At 41.6% G+C, this 20,889-nt stretch overlaps 1 protein-coding gene across 2 annotated transcripts in view; it reads left to right on the plus strand.

The window, feature by feature from the left end:
• The window catches only part of TBCK (TBC1 domain containing kinase), an 88,573-nt gene extending 87,818 nt beyond the window's left edge, over positions 1–755 (plus strand). For both annotated transcript variants that reach the window (XM_059470272.1, XM_059470273.1), the window contains one exon: positions 92–755. In XM_059470272.1, coding sequence (XP_059326255.1) covers positions 92–202 — 111 coding nt within the window. In that variant the 3' untranslated portion in view covers positions 203–755. The remainder of the gene's footprint in view (positions 1–91) is intronic.
• The last annotated feature ends 20,134 nt before the right edge of the window (positions 756–20,889 follow it).

The raw sequence follows: 20,889 nt of genomic DNA on the forward strand, positions 1-20,889 counted from the left end.
ATATTTTTTGTTTAATTTGCCTTACATAACAGAAAGTTATTGTCGCTTAAGGACTATGATATGCAGTGGGCTAATGAAGTATCTGTTTCAGTTTGCAGCTCATCTAGTGAAAAACAAGTACCCCAGGGTCTGCATCCTTGATGGAGGGATCAACAAGATCAAGCCAACTGGTCTCCTCACTGTTCCTTCTCCACAAATCTGAGTCACTGTAAACATTCAGGACGATCTGTCTCAAGAGGAAAGTCCTACCTGCAGCACAGATATCCTGAGCCTGAAGGGTATTATGGCATCTTCACAAGCTGTCCTGGTGATCAGTGTCTTTTCCTGCAGCTGTAGAGCCCAGGAGTTTTGTGTTTGTTCTTTAATATAGGGCTTAGTTGGAACTGATCAAAAGTGAAGCTTTAAGCTTTCCAAGAAGCCTCTTTCAGCATTGATGCAGTCTTGATGCAGACTTGAAGCAGAAATGGTTGGGCAAGTCTGAACATAGAGAGAGGAACTTAACCTGGTTTTTGGTGTCTTACATTTCTGTGGAACAAAGTTAACTGGCACTTGATGGCTCTAAGGTGCACTTAGATTATTTGAAAAAGTATTTTACTGTGACTATTGAAAGTAGCAAAATGAAACTGTACCATGTATATTGTGTGAAAAAATGTGTTCCCTAATATTTGAAAAGTAATTGCTGTATCTTCTGGCTTGCTTTATTTTTGGAGAAAGTGTTTTTTTCATCTGGTTTGGAAATAAAGATGTGTCCCAAATTGAAAGTCACTGTAAGAGCAGCTGCTGATTCAATCCAAAATCTGTCACAAGGTGGAAAATTTCTTCTACTCTGTGGTGAATTGAACAATCTATTTCTATAATCATATAAAATTTAACAATTTCTGGAACAATTACAGTTACCAGAAAGGTGGGCTTTCAACAGTACTGTGTCTTAGGAGTATAAAGAATTTATTCTTAAAATAATAGTGTGCTTCCATTTTAGAATCTCATGCCTTGGAATGAAACATTGCAATTTTAATTTTCATGTGAAAACATTCTAGAATTATCACTCTTGTATGAATTGGAAGTTGAGAGTTTTCTTTGGCCCTCTACTCTCTCAGCTAGTGGTGTTAGTTTTCTTGGGGATTTTTTGAGTCCTTGAAGATGAACTTTGGCACTGACAGTTTGGGACAGCAAACCTGCTTTGGAGCTGGGCTGACTGCAAGTGCTGCAGGTGAGTGAAAGCAGGCTCCCACAAAGGGCATAAGGTGGCTGTGCAGCAAAGATGTGGGAATCACTTTGCAGTAAGAAGCCAAAAGCATTTAAAGCACCAAGAGAAACAGGACTTGGCATATCTCTTGCTGAGAAGCTAAAAATAAACTTGATTCAGACAGCTACCACCTTTCAAGAGATGTGGGGAAAAGAAGCCCCAACACCCCATTCCTCCCCCTCAAAATCCCATGTTAGGTTTGCTATCTTGTCATGTCCATTATTCTAAAAGTAATGCTGGAGATGGAAGGAAGGCTAGGGAAATAAAATAATCTGTCTTCAAGAATGCTCCTTGAAAATAATTCATTTAATCCAGGAAAAGTAGTTATGATAATGTAAAACTGTCAGTATGGCACTGAAATTAAATAGAAATGTGGAAGAATGTGTTTTAGAAGACCAGAAAGTGTTAGACTTAGTTTTTTACATTTTTAAAGCTGGAAAAAACTGATGCAACATGAGGCTTAATAATCACTGAAGTGTGAGAATTAAAATGTATTTTGTAAAATTAACAAAATGACACCAAAGGCCTGTTCACCTGGTTACAGTCACATATCAGCTTGCATTGTGAATTTGACACCCTGCTCTTTTATTAGAGCCTCATCTGAAACATGGCAGGTTTCATACAAGCTCACTGTAGGGTAATGAGGATTTGCTCTGGAGATGGGATTATTGTATGTCTTATTTGAGGATTTTATATCAGGAGCAGGGAATAGTTTTAATTTGGCAAGCAGAACATTGCAGTAGCTAACTATTTTGTTCTTCTGTCACAACAGGTTTCCAAAACTGGTAAGTCTAAGAGAGAGGTGGGAGTGAAAGGCTGGGAACAGTTTCTGTACATCACTGGCAATCTGACCACTTGTTCTGTGGAATTTTTAATGTTGGTGGTTGTGGGTTTGGGGGTTTCTGGTTTTGGGAAGGGTTTTTTGAACTGAAACTGTGGGAGATGAGACTTTGTGAGAGGTGCTGAAAGAGAAGTCTTCATTCTCTTGGTGGGGCAAGCAGAAGGTTTTGTAGAGCTCTTGAAAGATTTCTGGAGGCTGAGTTTTCCAAACATGTATTTCTAGAACATGGTTTGTCCAGCTGTGCCATTCTCTGGTTTAGACTGCAGTTGGATGCCATAAAGTTTTAGTAGGAGAAAAAAACCAATATTAATGTTCCATGTTGGTGTCTTCTGCTGCTAGCATAAAAATATCATAACTAAATATTTCCCACTGTTGGGCCTGGAAAATGCAGCCTCTCTTAGTCTGTTTTTTCCTGCCATTTTAAAAACATCCTGAATCTGCCCCAGCCACCTGGGCCTATAGCTTCCTGCCAGGACAGCCATATTCCCAGAGTGTGGTACCCACGTGGGCTTCTAAAAAATGCCAAGGAATTAATTTTCTTTGGAAGCCTTAGACCTATTGATTATTGCAGACTATGAAACAAGTGCTGCTGACACGGGAGTCCTTCTTCAGACAGCATAGAGTCCTTTGAGCTTTTCATTGCAGTTTGCATCTAAGTTCTTTGGGATTTATTTTGTTTTTACAAGTAGATATTTGTCCTCTTTGGTTAACTTCTTTTGGAGCAAAGACTAAGACTATTTGTTCTTATCCTAGAAACCTCCCTTCCTGCACCCATTTTTTTCCCTTTGTCATCCTGGTTTCTCCCAGGTGCCTAGGTTCTCTGTGACCAGGGTACTTTCCCAGTTCAGGACAGGAACAACTCACAGTGCAGCAGAAAGGAGGGAGGTTACAGTGTTTGCTTCACTCTAACTTCCACTAATCTGGTTCGCTTGAGGTGTTTCTGGCTTGTTGATTTTGGGGTGGTTTTGTTGGCTTTTGAGATGTTCTGTTGTTATCCCAATTTAGCATAAGTCTTCCCTTTTAAATTCTGTTCTTCCCACTGACTGTCCTTTTTGGTAGAGTGTTCTCTGAGAGTGTTCTCTCTCAGTGTCCTGTTTGGTAGACTCTTCCTGGTATATCTGAACTAGAGGCAATACCCACAGCAGGTGAGCTTATGCTGGTATGTATTCTTTCATTTAGATAATTTATTTTTCTGACTTCCAAGACAATATCTAGAACTGCTAAGGGCTAAATAATTTGTCAGAGTGGGTGAGGGTTAAATTACCTCCCTTCTTTTTCCCAGTTTTAATCTATTCTTAGGCTTACTGACAAGATCACTGCACTTCACTGTTGCCTGGGACTTTGTGCATTCATACTGTCTAGGCATCACACAGTGGAATGATCTTATTTCTGTGACCTTCTGGATATCATGATTTAGACTTCCTGTGATATTTTAGCCAGGTAAGGAAGATGTTTATTAGAGTATCTCTTAGCTGGACTTCAGAGCTGCATCACACAAAACTCAATGAAACAAAGAACCCCAAATGACATGACTTTGTTCTTCAGCAGCTGCATCACTGATGTTATTATTGAAGGAGGCACTGTGAGAGCCTCTTAGTTCTGTGGCCTGAGACATACTTGCTGCTCTTATTTACAGGGTGTGAATGTTGTACAGAATATCACTTGTCAAGATTTAATTTATGTTTGTGCTTTTAGTAGCTTATCAAGTTCCTTCAGTTAATATAAAAAAATAGGTATGTCTTTATTTAGCTTTCACAGTGTTCCGAATGAGTTACTAAGAAGCCTGGGAATTGTGTGGGACTGAGTATGGCCTTTTAATCTCCCATTTCCAGTTATCTTTTCCTTGTTGATGAGTCAGACAGGCCTCTCCCATTGTTACATTAGAGACTTTACTGTCATCAGTCTTATCTTGCTATTTTTAATTCTTTTTGTTGAGCTCAGCTTGTGAAAATTAACTGAAAGAATTATTATTCTTCCCAAAAGTGTTTCTTTCCCAGAGAAGTAATGAAACTTGATCTGTGCTGACTTAGCTAACATCAGATTTGTATATTTGACTAGCAAAATTACAGATTTTCCTTTCTGTTTGAATGCTAAACTATAATGCTGGTATTGTCAATCTTTTAGGTTTCCAGACTTACTAGAAAGCTGATGCCAGAAACTGCAGGCTTGTTTGGAGCTCATGTTTCATTTACTTTTCAAGTGACCATGAAGCTTTAAGTTTGCCACTGCTTTTAAATAATAGCCCCAAAATATCTGTTGGACAACAGTCTCTGTTCTATGACAACAGAGTCTGTATTCCTTTCATTTAGGTTTGAAAATTCTTCTTGTTCTGTCATAAGCATTTGTGATTGAAGAGCATTCAGTTTTGTTGTATGTTTCTCATTATATCAGCATTTAATAAACCAACGTCATACAGAATTTAAAGACACTTTAAAAACAGAGAATCAGTAGAGTGCTGTTACCGCTGAATCAATTTGTAAGTATTTTTTGTAAAGCCTTTTTCCAAAATTTGTTTAACCATAATATAAATCCATGTTCAGATTAATCTCTAATAGTGGTCTTGCATGTAGAGAGACCCCAGTGCATGCACTCCTGTAATTCCTGTATTTTCCTTCCCTGGTAATGAGTCCTTGTGTGCTTTAGGAGCAGAGACACCAGGTTTCCAGACACTGTAATCCGTCTAAAAGAGCAGATAGGGTAAAGCAACATGGTGAACATTGGATTCAATGGGAACAATCCAGGAAGAAGGTGAAGATCACTGGTTTAATTAATATTTCCTAACTGAAGCAGGATTAAATGTCTCCTCCTTGTCTATCTAGAATTAACTGTTATTACCTCATTTTAGAGAGAAATAGTGTCTGGTGGTATCAACTTTTTCAGCTGAGCCAGCCAAAAAGAGTAAAACTGAGAGTACAGAACAGGTAGCTGTGAGAGTTATGGGGTGACATTCTTGCCACTTGGTCACTGGATTTGACTTGGTTCAGTTGCTACCCTATATGTGGTTTTTTTCTCATGTCCTTTGAAATTTGAATGAGCTAATATCTCTGATTTTACACCTTTTCTTTAAGTAAAGCTGTTATTTCAAACAACATTGTTTCTCCAACCTCAAAGAAAAAGGTGGCATCCCATATAGGATGTTGTCCTCAGGAGAGGAACTTGCTGGCTTTCAAGTTTTACATGTCCTCAGTTCAGTGGCAGCTCTTCAGCAGCTGAAATGCCCATACTCCAGGTCTGGAGAGATGTCCCATGTACAATAAGTACCTGGAGGAAGCAACATGGAGAATTTACTTTAGTATGAAACTTTATGGGTATGTATGTAGCTATAATATGTGTATGAATACAATATAGTTAGCAAACAGCTTACTTTAAATTGACAAGATTGTTTAAAACTGCCAGCTCTTTTTGGAGAATACTCTGAACTTAGAATAGCTCAAAGAGGTTGTAAGAATTTTAATTTCTCCTTTGCAGCAATTGTATAGGTGTGCAGTGCACATACATTCACGTTAAGCCAAGGGCTTTACTAAACCAGGTAAGTCCCCTCATCACTTGAGAGAGAAAATTTCCTATTACTTTTCAAGGACAAACCAGCAAAATGGGCAGTTAGAACCCAGTGCTGTTGCAATATGCCTGAGCTCAATTGTTCTAATTAGTCCTTTTGAAATGTTTTGTGCCTCTTGGTCCTCTATGTGCAAATATACACTTACCCTACATTTCTTCTTAAAGCCCTGAAGATAAACCATTATTTACCTGGGCTTCTTTGCTGTCATCCTGCCTGATAGTGCTTTTACTGTGCACTTTACAGGCCCTCCCTCTCTCCCTCCAGGAATTCATTCAGCTTTTCATAGGGCCTTACCTTTAGTTCACCTTCCCTATTGGAAACATGCAATGAGTTTTCTTTCTCAGAAGAGTTTTTTAATGCACTCATTATGTTTACTGTTCCTGGAAACTACTTGCTCCTTATTAGCACATGCCTGAAGCCACTGACATTGGAATCCTGGGCTTGTAATTAAATGAGATTGCTGCTGTGCACAGTGGATGGAAGGGAGGGAGAAGTGGAAAATTTCTCTCAGTGCCTCCCTTGGAAAGGCATCCCTCCCATGATGAATCACTGAGAGAAGTCTTCATGGTGATGGATGTGAACCAGTGGGGGCAGCAGGACAGAGCTGAAGGCATCAGGGAGTTACTCTCTAATTACTCTTTCCTGACAAAGCAGAATAATTGACACATAGAGCTCGTGCTTCAAACTGCAGCCTGTTGCTCACTGCTTGTTACAGGAGCACCAATCCCTCATAGACTGGGGCTGCTCTGGGGTGAGCACCTCCTGAGACTCTGTCATGAACTGTCACCTCCTCTTCTGGCAAAGACAAGGTGCCTGCCTTTTTTTTTTTTTTTTTTTTTTTTTTTTTTTTTTTTTTTGAGGGTTTTTTTTAAGTAGTGGGGAAAGACAGGCACTGGAAAAATTCAAGCAGCTCTACTGTATGTGCTGCACATAAAAGTTGTGTGATAAATGGTCGTGGTAGCAGTAATCCAAACATATTACATTTAGTAATCTAAACAAATCTAAACATAAGCATAATCTAAACAATCTAAGCATAGCAGTAATCTAAACACATCTAAACAATGGGATCTCCACTGTACACCTGTTCACTTGTTACAGTGCTGTGTTGTACTGTTGCAGAGCCTCACCTGTTCACAATTTTCAGCACCTTGATAGATTATTACAGCATTGGACTTCTGTAGTTTTGTGCAGAAACATCAGACTTGAGTCTGTGCCGTGAGGTGTGAACCAGATTAAGAAAAGGTTATTTCATGCTATAGAAACAGCTTCTTGCAACTCCTGGCCAGTTTTCAGAAGTCTTTAGTTACTTACATAGAGGTCTTGCAGAAATCTGAACCCTTTGTTAAATGTCCAGATGGGACCCAAGTTCCTGAAAATCAGACCTCTGCACTCAGTGCTGAACATTAGAAAATATGAACTTGAGCTTGGAAAATTTGTCCTCAAAAGGGTCAGGATTTACATACACTGTCTGTGAATGGTTTCAGTGGGAAATGCTGGCAGAGCCATCTCTGTAGTGTTGTTAACCTGATTTGCAGACCAGCCATTCTGCCTGTGCAATAGAACAAGCCTAAAAGAGGCATTCATTGATGCCATTTGTCCTTACTGATCTCGTTTAGTTGATTAAAAGAAAAAAAATCTCCTGTACCTGTCTTCCTTGTGAAATCTTCTACTGACTACAAAATCCTCTTTAAGTCTCTGCTGACCCTGTTTCAGATTTCATTTTCAGGGGAGTGCTTTTACATAAAAAACCTTAAGAAGTTCAAATATTAGCAGGCATGAAGATTGCTTTCCACACTGTTTTAGTGCTTCGGCAAGTTACAAAGATGATCAGAGGCACCTTCAGGTTGAAGGTAGTGTCATGACTCTTTGCTTTAAGTTAGACATAGGCTTAAGTTCCATAAATGCTTTATTCTGATCTGACTAGAAACAATTAGCAGGGATGAGCAAAACTTAAGCTTTGCCTGAATCCACTCAAAGACCTGAGGGATTTCTGTTACATTGTTTTTTTTATTAAGGCAAAACTAAAAATACCTCCTATAGCCAGAGAGCCTTAATCACACTAAGGAGTAGTTCTGAGAATAATAATAATGATGATGGTACTTCAAGGGAAAGAGGAGGGGGCAGAAACAATCAAAACCAAGATGGAGAAAGGCCACCCACCAAAGCCATGTTGAAAGGATGTAAGCAGCCCTGAGAGTGCACACACCATTCCTGGAACTTCTCCTGGTTGAGCAGCACATCCCATTTGCCAGCAGTTACTGTCAGAGGCCGGAGGAGCTTTCTTGCCTGTAGTGATGGAGCTGCAGACTGCAACTAGGTGATGTTTTGTTTCAGGGACCTGCTCTAGGGGAGGTGCTGCTTGTGTAAAGGCTGTCTTTGCTCAGATTTGGAAGTGGTGTATCTTCCAAGGAGAAAAATTATCTCATTAACTCTTGGCGAGGAGGCGCTGTGCAGGCAGCATGCTCAGCCAGTGCTCGGCATGGGCTTTGTCACACACTGCAACTTGTAATTGCTGATTACTTCTTGGCTGATGTTGAAAGGCTGCCCAGAGTGCAAAACAGTAAGTAATCATCCTCCCCCACCTCCAGTCTCGTTCAGTGGGAGCTTCACAGAAGATGCAGGCAAGTCTGGCTGAAAGAGGAGCTCGTAACCTTTGCTCATGTCAAACTCTCCAAAACTATAAATTAAATTCCAGAGGAATCATGCTGTAAGTATGTTTTGTGTATCAATGCACACGTACTTAATACATTTTAGAAGTGTTTTTTTCCCCTCCCTCTTCTATTTTTTTTTTACCAGCTGGCTCTGGGGGATTCTTTTGGGTGTTTTTTTAATATTCGTCATGGAACTTGGGAAACTGTAGTATTTCTGATACATAAGTGCATCCACTGTATTGTTTTTCTTATTTGCAGTCAAGAAGTAACAATTATCCAAGCATATTTTTGGAATATTTAGAAGAAAAACAGTATTTGGACCAAAAGCCATTATTTTTTGTAGCTTTTACAGGTGACATACTAAGGAAGTTGAAGTTACATTGTTGTCATCGAGGTGATTAAATTTTGGAATGCTCGTGTCAGTGAAAACAAAGGAGTGTGCAGAAGACGGAGGTGCTGAGTAGAATAGATGTTCTGCTCAAATTTGTCCATTGCTCAATGAAATTCATTCAGCAAATGCTCAGTCTCTAACCTTGGCTCTTTGTTAAGGCTGTCCTGCACACTCCCAGTTTTAATTTGTGTGTGAACACAGGCTGTCATTGCCTGCCTCCTTCCCCTTCCCCATTTTCCAGCTACATGGAAGACAACCTTCATTTTAATAGGTAAGAACAGGAATTTAGGGAACAGTTTCCCAAAGAGGGCAAGTCTGGGAACCTGGACTGCCTAGTCACCAGGTTGTGGTTGAGCTGGCTCGTGCTGATGATTCCTGGGTTGCTGACATAAGTGAAACCCCAGAGCTGTGAAGGGAGAGAGCCTTGCTGATGCTGACACATTGGCTCACATTGGAGCATCCTGTGGCAGGATTTGTTTTGCTGGAGGCTGGAATTCACATGTGTGCTGTAGGTGGCATTCATATATTCTGTTTTGACAGAATCAGTGTGTGGGAAGCTCTTTGTGCTTGCAGGCTGCATTATCAAGGTACAATGATTTATGATCATAAATGGAGGGATCATTTGAGCTGTGAAGGTTTTCTCTGGGGAAATCTCAGATAGCAAGGTAAATGAATGCTTTCTGTGGAGATTAATTATACAAAATTATGCTTAATTTTGTATAATTAGGAATATTTTGCTGTAGCTTAATCAAAAAATCCAGTCTTCAGTCTCCCAGTGGACCTCTTTAGATATCAGTAGGACTGGAAATATTGGCAGTGGGACTTACAGTCAGGTATTACTGGAAGAGTTTGAACTTCAGACCCATTCAGAGGGGAAAGAAGGGCTATGGAAAATCAGGAGACCCGCAAAGTCAAATAAAATATTTGTGTAGGCATTTAGAATGTACTGTCAGCATGCAAGGGTGGTTTTTTTACCATTAAAAAAAAGTAGAAACTCTACTCTTTCTTCAGAATTTAGATTACTTCCAGGTAACAGACAGCTCCCTACATGTTAGTTGTTAACCACAGACAACTTTGTGTGTACAGAGAACAAAGGGAATAATGTCAAGTGTTGCTGAACTAATTTGTTATCCAGAAACTCTCCACTAGCGCAAGTCTGGAATGCATCCGTTCCCCCAGTATTGGGCTTGTGTAATTATTTGTTTAAGAGGTATTCCTGTGTTTACTGCCTTTCCTGGAGCTGGTGTTTGCTTTGCAGAGCCCCCCAGGTAGGTCTGGCCTCTTTGGGAAGTCCAAGGCCCAGTCAGGCATAAATGAGGGACACGTCTCATTAGTGAGCCCACAGCTCGGGTTCTCGGAAGGCATTCAAAGCATGACGTGCAGAACACTTCATGCCACAGAAAAGATTATCAGATATACATTTGTGGCTCATGGGCAGGTGTTTTAGTGTCCTATGGCATACTCATGACATAAGGGTATCCTGAGAAATGAGCAGTTTAAAATGAAGCAGAAATGTGCGTTATAGAATGTAGCAGATTCCATACAGAAACTGGCATTACAGAATGCAGGAGATTCTCTCTTTGGATTTCTTTGCCCACTTTTTCAGCTCTCAGCTATGCCAATTGTTATTCACCAGAAGCAGCACTGATGTTGATTGTGTTGGTTTTTCATGCCCAGGGTTTTAAGCTTTAGCCAACTTTTATACCCTGCTGTTTCCCTTAATGTCTTTAGGATTTGTGTACAGCTATGGAGCAAGACTTCAGTGTCTTCCAGTGCAATCACTCGGCTTGGAGCTGAAAGGCTGGGTGTTAACTAGAATTCTGGAGGATGCAAGTGTCCATTTTTCCCCTGTGACACAGATTCTGTTTCGTGCCAGCCAGTTATTGTCTCTCTTCTCTTTATGTCACCTCCAAGGGTATAAAAATGCTGTTTTCACTCAGCCCATGATCACACCCATTTCTTTACAGTTAAAATTAGACACAGGAAATTTAGCATTAATGCAGCAAGCTGAGTATCATGCTTAGAGTAGTAGCTTAGACAGCTGCTCAAACAGTGCAGTAAATCTGATAGTCCTACTCAGCGAAGATCATAATGCATTTTTAGCTGGGGACCAAGCTGGGTACTTTTCTTGTTAAAAGCAGTCAAGAGCAGTAATGTAGATTTGGACACAGAAGTAAAGTAAAATGAAGCAATTCAGGCTGGGTATTTATTGGACGTGTTTCATACCCTGTGTCTTTTATTAGGAGTCACGTTGAGTAAGAAACAGTCACTTTTAGGAGGAAAACTTTGAGTCTGATCTGCCCCTGAATAAATACTAAGGCAATAGTGAAGCTTATAGTAAATAACATTGTTTTAGCCAGAAACCTCCACACTGAACTGAAGGAGGAAACTTGACTGTGTGCTCCAGTGTTTGATTTGTTGTGTTTCCAGATCCTTAACACAGTGATAGAAGTCATGTTTGTTCTGCATGTCTTCTCTGTGCTGTTAGGACTTGATTTTCTGTCACTGCTCTGATATGCTGCTGTTCCTGCAATGAATTCTCCTATTGTTGCCTCCCTTCTTTGTTTTCTGGGGTTGTTATTTTTGCCATTTCGAGGTGCATGCTTTGATGGCATTTCTTGGACGCATTTCAGGGAGTGTAACCCAGTGCAAATCAGTGGGATGATATGATAATCTGGCATTTGATAGCACAATTTTACCAGAGCAGAGTGTGAAATTTTACCAGACTGGGCTTTAAGGAGCAATGTTGTTGCAGATTGCTGGCTTTAGTGCGGTGTTTATCCTGGCTGACTCGAGGGCTGTTTCAGCTCTCAGGTGTCCATGTGCAATACTGCAAACAGGAATCCTCTGGAACAGGGGTTCCTCTGGAGCACCTTCCCTCAAGGCTCAGGGAATGAAAGCTGTGGACAAAGCACAGCTCTTCACATAACAATGCTCACTGTTGTTAACCTGAATTTATGGGAGGAAGATTTGACTTGTGTTCACCAGGTGTCCAAGGTGCTAACCCTCCTCCCTTTTCATGCTGCAGAAGGAATACCGTAGGTGTATTTTTTAAAAAGAACCATGTCTGAAGTCTGTTGGACAGGGTTTTTTTGTAATCTGAGAACATTGTAAGGCAATTTCAAAAAGAAGCAACCATTTGAAACCAGTTTGGGGGATGAGGCTCTGCCACTGAGCTGGGCAAATGTCTGAGGCAGAGAGGGTGTTGTTCATTGTGTGCTACAGACACTGTGCCATGAAGAGGACTGATAGCCCACAGGGTGTATCAGTGGCAGCTTTGTGATGAGCTCATATATTCAAAGGACAGAAGCTGGGAAACTGCTTACAGTGACTGACAGGCATTTAAATCGCCTTTGTCTGTGTTAAAAACATTCTTAATTAAACTAACATTGTCCTAATGAGAGACTGCAGTGCTGTCTAGGGAGCAGCCGTGCTGCCCTGGTGAGTGGTGTCAGTGTCAAGTGAGGTGTGGGTGGGTGCTGGCCACCTGATTTACCAAAAAAGAAAACAACTGATTTGCTCAGCTTTTGTTTCAGTTGGGCATTAGGGTGGGAGCACGATGATAAATACATTTCCTTTGCACTTCTGCCACTACTTTCTTATGGAAAAACACACTCACTCTGCTGGTAGCAAGGAGGCAGCACAGAGTAGAATTATGTGAAAGAAAAACTGAGTTCAATTTGACTGAAAGAAAGACAGGATGTAGTGGTTTAATCAAATAGAGAGCTTTGCTGTCAGAGATTGAGTTACTCCACACTAGGAAATACTTAGTTGTTTTATTTTTTAATCTTTGACATGGGTGGTCAAGAAGTGGAGCTCTATCCAGCTGTGTCACTGCTGTGTCAGATACATGGTTTCAGTTTCACTTAAGAATTGCCTCTTGCTTCTTTAATATACTTTTTTTTTGTCTCTTGCTTCTTTAAAATATGCTTTTATACTTGTTTCTAGGATTTTTGTTTCCTGGGTTGTTGTTTTCTCTTGAAAAAGGAGTTGTCAAAACTGACAACTTTTCCTAATTTATGAAATGTTTTCTGTGTAGGGCATAACTTCCCCATTAAATGTTTTTCACTTCCCCATGAAATGTTTTTTAGGAAACAGTCTTCATCAATTACAGCAAAACAAGAAAAACTGCCGCTTTCTCTAAACTGAAAGAGTCAAAGTGGACACCAGCTCTGTGAACTCAGGGAAGAGCTCTCTTAAAACTGAAAAAATGTGTCTGGTTTGTCTTTTGCCGGAAATCTATTCAGAAGACTGTCAAGTGCACATACTGCAAGGGTGGGAGGAAAATGCTGCGACCTCCTCTGTGATGTTGGGTTAGCAGCCTGATGCTCTGCCATTGCACTGCCCTTGTCTGCTGGAGGTGTGAAATAACTCTCTGAGCAGAAGAATGGAAATTAATAGGTGATAAATTTATTTTGACACAGATGAGTTGTGTTATTCAGAGGAGGAAAATTGCAGGCATAATGCATTCAGGAAATATAGTGAAGCAGTCAAAACTCAGAAGTTTGTGAACAATATTTAGATGTCAGCATCTCTGACAAGTTTCAATAGCTCATACTGTTACTGAAAATTTAAAAGGGCAAGTTTTTCCTAAACTGTCTGGAGGTTTGTTGGACACATTGGGGTCAGGACTCAGAGTTAACTAGATTTAATGAGTCTGTTCTAGCTTGGCAGTGCAGACAGCAGTAGCTGCACTGACAGTGAAATGCTGCAGATTGACACAAGCTGTGCAGAAAGAGTCCAAGCAAGATAAACTCACATCATCTTTTCATGCATGTGCTGCTGTGTGTCCTCAGGTGTAAATTCCTGTTTTGGGTTAACAGCATGACCCCCCTTTCATTATGGACTTAATTGGACAACCAAGATGTTTTGAAGAATGTGTAGCCCTCTGAATTATAAACATTTTTTTGCCAAATAAAATGTACAGCAGTTACATTTCAGAGAACATCATTGTACTTTATCAGGCCACATGTTCATTCCAGGCCAAACACTATGAAAACTGTGAAAACTTAGGGGTTCCTTTGGAGAAAAGATCATTCAGTGTGGCCCAGACCTTCACTGGCAAAATGATAACAAAAATAAATATTGATAATATTGCTATTGAAGATATATCCATTTTTAAAGGGGGAAAAGTGATTTTTAAGGAAGATATTCAGGAACAGAACATGAAGATATTCATAGGACAGAATTCTAAAAATGGATCTCTTTCTGTTTTGGGGGTGAGTGACTGATGGTGTTTCTCTCACCTTCCCCAATCCCCCTTCTCCTCAGTTACAATCACTTAACTTTTCATGGAGGAGTTTGGTGTGACAGCTTTTGTTCAGCTAAACCTTTGCTCACAGCAATTCCTATAAGAAATATTGATTTCTTTTTGTCTACTGCTGTGAGTCAAAGTATCTCAGATTTAGAGAGGATCCCTTCTTTACTGTGTCAGAGAGAATAGCTGAAGGAAAATCTTGCTTGCATTCTGAAATCTGACATAATTTAGCCTGTGAAATGTTGGATGTCATGTTTCCTCACATATTATATGGCAATCCTCAGGTGCTCAAGAGACCTCCCACTAGGCCATGAGGGGAAGGAGTATTTATCTTGCACATTGACCTTGGCAGGGCCTAAAGTGAAACTCTTACACTCAGGAGAAAAACAATTCTATAATACTGAACGAAAAGAGCTCCAAGTGCTGTCAGCAGGCTATGCTGAATTTATCTGAGCGAGGTTTCCTTTGGATGATGGCACTGTAGCAGTCAGGACAGTACTGCAAGAGTCAAGTCTTTTATTTTTTTTAATAATCTTTTCCCAGAAAAAATACCCTAAAGAGATGAGAAGACTCCTTTGGGGCTTTTGTGTGTTAAAGCAAATAGCATAATAGGTGGGATTCTCATGGAAAAAAACCTCCTTGTTCATATGGCATGTAGTGGAAGATCTCTCATGGATCGCAGTGTCACAGTATAAAAGTATTAATTATTGTAGCATCACCTGTTTGGGCACTGCTGACTTTCCAAAAGCAATCTTTCTCTCAGAGTGGCACAGGATTTTCTCCATCAATTCCTTAGTTGTTTTCCAGCCTGAGAGCCCAGTGCCTTCTCTCCTGCCCCTTTGTGGCACCACTTTTGCAGCAGCCCAAAGGTGGTGTGGAGTGCACCGTGACCCATGGCTGGCACTTGGCATTCAGAGCATGCTGCTGCTAACAGAGATGAATTGCACGGTGGGAAGAGCAGCCTGCAGGCATTGCTAGGAGCCAGTAACCCAGGGCTGCTGTCAGCCTCTGGCAGGGTGTCAAAACATCCCAGAACTCTCATGCTGGAAGCCTGGTTGCCTGGCTACTCATCGCACAGTCTGTAGCTTCTGTTATTTTATACAGTAGGGTTGGTGATACAGTTTACTTCTTCTTTTTTTTTTTTTTTTTTTAATATAAAATGACACTGTGTAGTGGAAATCTGGGACATGTAGAATTTTCCCAGCAAAGAGACAGAATACTGACAGTGGTGGTGGTTTACCATGATGTAGATGTTATTTATCACTTATTTCTTGATCATTTTCTCTTCTCTTTGTGGCAGTCCCTGCATGTAAGAGCAGCATCAACAGTGGTGAAGTGAGAGAGAAGATAAAGGTGTAATATTGGAGTTGAATGCCTGCTAAAAGCACGTTCAACTAGTTGGCTGTTGCACTTCACTGTAGCTTCTTCAGAGGAGGTGGAAAGTTGATTTGATTTTATTTTAATTTCCAGTGTCTGTGAGAACAAATAAAGAGTCTATAAACATAGATGAATCACTGGATTTATTGCAAGAAATAATGACTGGGGGAAAAAAAAGATTCTTTTTTTTTCATGGAATTTGGCTCTTTTTCATTGAAGTCTTTTTTCATGTTTGCCTTCTGAAACTAGGTATAAGTTATTGATGACCTTTTGTTTGCTGTTTTCTAGGTAGAAATTGTTGATAACCTTTTGTTTGTTGTTTTCTTATCCAGCAATTATTGGCATTTGGCTTTAGGGAGCTCTGGAACCCACCACCTTTTTTTCCCCTTAACTTTGACATGGAAGAAACAAAGTAAATTTTGTGATTCTGACATACATGAGAATTGACTATAATTTCTGACTAAATGAATGATGCTGGAATTCATGGGCCAGAATATCAGCAGCTGACCAAACAGCATGGTTTGAACTAAAACCTTTATTACTGATTTGCTGCCAGCTGAATTGCTGTGACTGTGCTTTCCTAGAGCAGCAGCAACAGTCAGCTTTAGTTGTGCTGCCTCTGAGTGTGAATGGAGGTGATGTGGGTGGGCTGTACTGATGGGTGAAGCTCTGACCTGCAATTATCTCACAGTGTCTTGTCCCATCACCTCCCTGGGACAGAGGGGGGGACACTGAGTAGAGGGAAAAGAGCATTAACATGCAAGGGAAAAAAAATTAATTTCAAGATCTGGCATTACGGGTTGTGGGAGTCATTGTGTGTCTGTAAGTTGGGTTTTGACTTGAAAGAGGCTTTTGTCTGAGGGTGTGCTGGCAGGAGCAGGGGCAGGCAGTGTGACAAGATGCAAACCAGAACCCTGAGGGGCTGCTCCAGAGCTGGCCACATCTTGTGGCCTCACAAACATTGCTGAGGGCAGCAGCAAGGGTGGCACATGGCTCAGGCAGGTACAGGACATGGCTAGAGGCAATCCCTTCTTCATGAGGGCATGTTGTGCTGCCTTTTCTCTTGCCTCAGAAATGCTGATTTCAGCATTAGGAGATGGCCAGAAGGCTGGAACATGTAAAAGGATGGAAAAAGAGAAATGGGGTCAGGAGCTGGGAGTGAGAGGTTGGTTGCTTGGGAGTGCTCTCCCCCAGCATGGACCATGGGCAAGCAGAAATAAATTGTGGGTATGAATAGAAACTAGATACTTACTGAGCAGTTTAATTGAGGGTTCAGACGATGAAATCAGGAAAAAGAGATAGTTGTCCTAATTTAAATCTTTGTTTATATTTATATAGACTTAGAAAAAATGTTCTGCATTTTATACCAGAGAACAAATACAGAGGAGAGAGAACAGCTAAGTGCTCTGTGTCTCTGCCTGCTATTTTAACAAGAGGTCTTCATGCTGATATGGGTTTGTATCATCACTTGCTGAGGATTCTGTGCTTTTTAAAAAATTACTAGCTAGGTCACAAACTCATTTTACCTGTCATCTCCTGGATGAAGGAAACAGTATGGTTGTAGAAATGATTGTTAAATGGCTGGTGTTGGTGGCCCTTGCTCAATTCAAAATATTAATCTCACTTTTTTAGGGTATTGAGAGTGTTATTACATGGATGGGCTACAGTTCTTCACTTGGGTTCGGTTCACTAGATTTTTGTTGAAACACTGGCAAAAGATACAAGTTTTTGTTTTCTTTTTTTAGTATACAGAAATCCCAAGTTGCAACATTCAGGACATGACTTTTTGATGGAGTCTTAGGGCAGGAGCTAAGTTGGTTTCCTGCCAGATCTGAGCTGCTGCCTGGGGAAAATAAGCAATAGAGGAAAGGCTACAAAGAGAATAATTTTTTCTTTTGACAACTGGCTAATCTATCTGAATTTGGAAGGCCATAGTCAGAAGGCATAGAAGGAGTAATAATAGCCAAGTGTGTTTTAGAGAATGCCCTGCTGCTTTATGGCTATTAGGAAAATACCACAGGAATGAATTTTTAAAAATAGCTCAGCATTACAGGCACAAGGGGTGTGACTGTGGCTGCAGGAAAATGTTCTAGCTTCTTTTTTCCTAAAGTCAAAAAAATCCTGTTTGCTTAATATTTATCTCGAGAAGTAAATTAGCTTCTCGTGCCAGAGAAAACAGTGTTTGGGTTCAGCAGGTCCTGAGGCAAAGAAACTTTATTATTGTTTGGGCAGGATCTGGAAAACGCTGCCAGGTGCAGTGCTTGATACCTAACTTGAATGTTCCTTGTAGATGGGGAGGCCTAAACTTGAAAGTATGCAGCTGAGGAGAGAGGCTTTGATAGCCTGCTTTTCATCAACAGCTCAGGACCACAGCAGCAGCAGAGAGCTGGGAGATGGAGAGAAAAAAGTTGAGGTCTTGGAACAAACTGGAGGGTAAAGTGCTTTTGGAGAAACTCTGAAAGCTTTGTGAAGAGGAGGAGGAGAAGTTAGTGTGGGGGATGAAGGTGGGAAGCTGTACCCCCCCATGGTGTGCTGTGGTGGGCACATACCCAAAGCACACACACACATTTACCATGGACAAGATAAGAAACACTCCAGCTCTGAGTTCACAGCCCTGGCTGCTTGATCAAGGACTTGGTCCTGCTGGGAAGCAGCACCAGTGCCCACTGATCTGCTGGCAGTGCAGGGTACCCCCAGCACCCCAGCTCCTTCCTGGGCCGGCCCTGGCACTGTAAACTCAGGCGCTGGTGCTTCATGGACTGCCCAGCTGGGATCTCAGAGGCAAATGGGAATTCTTCCAGTGGGATTTGTGAAGACTTGGTTTGAAGCTGCTCACACCTGGAGGCTCCAGCCCTCACTGAAGCTGGGGCAGTAGTGGCAGCATTGGGTCCTGCCAAGAGCCAGAGCCTCAGCTGGGGCTGGCAGGGAGCAGCACAACCTCTGCACCAGCCCAAAGCATTCAAATGACTGGAGCTTGAGGAGGCATTTTACAGGCAAGAGTGTTCAGGTATAGTGTTCATACAATTGCTGGCAGCTCTGTTGAAGAGCTTTTGATAGGTGGATGTCACTGTGGGCTACACCAGAAGGTCTGCAGCAAAGTAGTAGTCCTGAAATACGAGGCTGCAAGAGCTCTGCCTTTGTCTTGTCCTCATGCTGTCCTGGTTTGTGTTGGTGCAAATGCAGTGTTTAAAAGTCTTGGAACATTGGTAGCTTTGTTTAATTGAAGACTCTACTCTGGAGCCCTTACAGTGGTCTGCACATGAGACAGGAATGACAGGTTGTACCTAGGCAGGAAGAAAAACAGCTTGGTGCACAGTAGAATGTGATAGGGAAGGGAGGGATGTTGCATTTAAGTTCTTTGATGTTCATTTTCAGATAAAGGAGAAATAGGATTTTAAGCAATATTTCTTACTTTGAGTAAAAACTCCATTTACAGCATCCACTTTGAACTTCTGCTTGGATGTTTGTTTCTGGAGAACATGCAGTGAGTTTCCCAATGGTTTGGCAAGGGACAGGAGCCTGTTAAAAATTAACTAGAAGCTGAGATAATCCACATACAAATAGCCCAGGGAGCGTGGTGAATTCATCAGTGTCTGATGTACTTGATTGTCTCATGACTGCCCAAGTTCCTTTGTAATATGTTTTGGGTTTCTTGGCCCTGAGATGCCCTGTCCAGCAGTTTCTTCAGGAGAGAATGTCAGATGCATTTCTTTGAGCAGCATTTTAATGTCTCATCTGACTCTGTGGTGAAAAAGGGATGAGTGAAAAAGGTCCAGGCTTCTGGAAGTCAAAGACCTGTTAAAAAAGTTTCTCCCCTTCAATAATGCTGGATAACAGAAGCCTTTAAATGTGCGACTGCTTTGAATTAGCTGCAGTTGCAGGTTAGGCTGTCTGACCTGAGTATCTGTGGCTGGTGCCAAGAGGACAGTGTGTGGCAGGAGAATTTGTGAGTTCCATGAATGGCACTTACCTGCTCTGGTGCACCATACCAGCATTTGCTCACTTCTCTGATCTGTCGTGTGGGTCAGTTTACTCACCTTTCTTACAGCAGTATGAAAAAGGGTGTGGGGAAGTACACAGAGAAAATTTCTACTCATCCTTGAATGTGTTCAGGGAGCTCACAAGCAGCCTGATCCCCTCAGCTGAAAGGCTGGTGGGCAAGGCTTGAGACCACTGCAGGAGCCTGTGCCTGTTCTGCTGCAGCTCTGTGCAGTTCCCTTATGAGTGCAAGATGTTTCTCTTCCCCAAATAGAGCTGTTGCCACTGAAACATGAAGCAGGGGTTGTGTGTATTGAGTGTCAGGACAGAGCCATCATTCCAAGGATATTTTTAATAGCAAGGTTTGAAAATCCCCCTCACATAATATTTTGCATGCTGCAGGATTACTTTGGAGTTGCTGTTGGCAGCCTCACATGGTTTGGAGATGCTGTGTTCCCAGGCTGCTCCAGGCACACTGGCTGCTGGAAAACTCACAAGTCTTTGTCAGTTCAGGGCCAGAAATGGAGTCCAGTTATTTTGCAGTTGTGCAAATTGCAGGATTTCTTGCATTCCCCATTTGTGCTTCCTGTAGTTTCAAGCATAGCTGCTTCTTGAAGCGTCACAGTTCCAATCTGTCTGCTGCATCCTCAGCATATTTTCTTATTTGGGGGAGTTTGTGTGGTTTGTTACCTGCAGACTCTGACCCAGTTGCAGAACATGGGGTTTCAGCTGGAGCAGCAAGTGCAGTGAGTAGTACAGAATGGGTCTCCTCTGGTGAGGGTCTCTCTTTAGGAAGGAAGCAAACTTCCATATCAGGGAGGGAAAAGCTCCTTTCCTTCATTAGGGCACATGAAAGTTTGAATTTGCCCAGTGTCTTTTTAGTAGCCTAGCTGATACCTCTGGCAAAACCTGAGAGAAAAATGAAGAGTTCCACACATTAGGGACCACCTGGTCCCAGCCAGGCACAGAGAGGAGTAGTCATCCTTTGTGTTTGCTGCAATGCCAAGCACACCCTTTGGACAAAGTGGTACCCTGGGAGGGGATGGCTGAATGAAAGATGAAGAACAGAGTTATGAAGAACTTGTGGGAGAGGCTGTGGGCTGGAGCTCTGTGGCCAAACTGTAGCTGAATCCTTACAATTCCTGTCTAGCTCTCCAACTGCCAGTGCAATCTGATCAAAGGCCATGTGGTGATGGAGGCATTCCTTGCTGTACCATGTACTTTCTCTGCCTTTTTTTTGTATTAATGTGGTGTTTCTTCAAGCAGTCACATACCTTTATTTGGCAAGCAAATTACTCCGAAAAAACCTGGCAGAGCAGTTCACAGTGAATTTCACAGTGAGTGTGCCAGGGCTGTTTGCTAATACACAGATGAGCTGCCAGAATGCCAAGGTCTCCTCACCCCCCACAAAACTGCCTGATGTACCTTGAGAGTAATTATACATCACTCATTTCTAAGAGGCAACCTTCAGTAACAGAGCTCACCCAACTGTAATATCTTTAAAATCAGGACAGAACCTGCATATGGCAGGAGAGTGACTGAATTGCCCACAGTTTAATGGTCTCTCTAATGAAACAGGGGTTCCTGGT

This window comes from Ammospiza nelsoni, chromosome 4 (assembly GCF_027579445.1).
Source record: "Ammospiza nelsoni isolate bAmmNel1 chromosome 4, bAmmNel1.pri, whole genome shotgun sequence".
NCBI classification, from domain to species: domain Eukaryota; kingdom Metazoa; phylum Chordata; class Aves; order Passeriformes; family Passerellidae; genus Ammospiza; species Ammospiza nelsoni.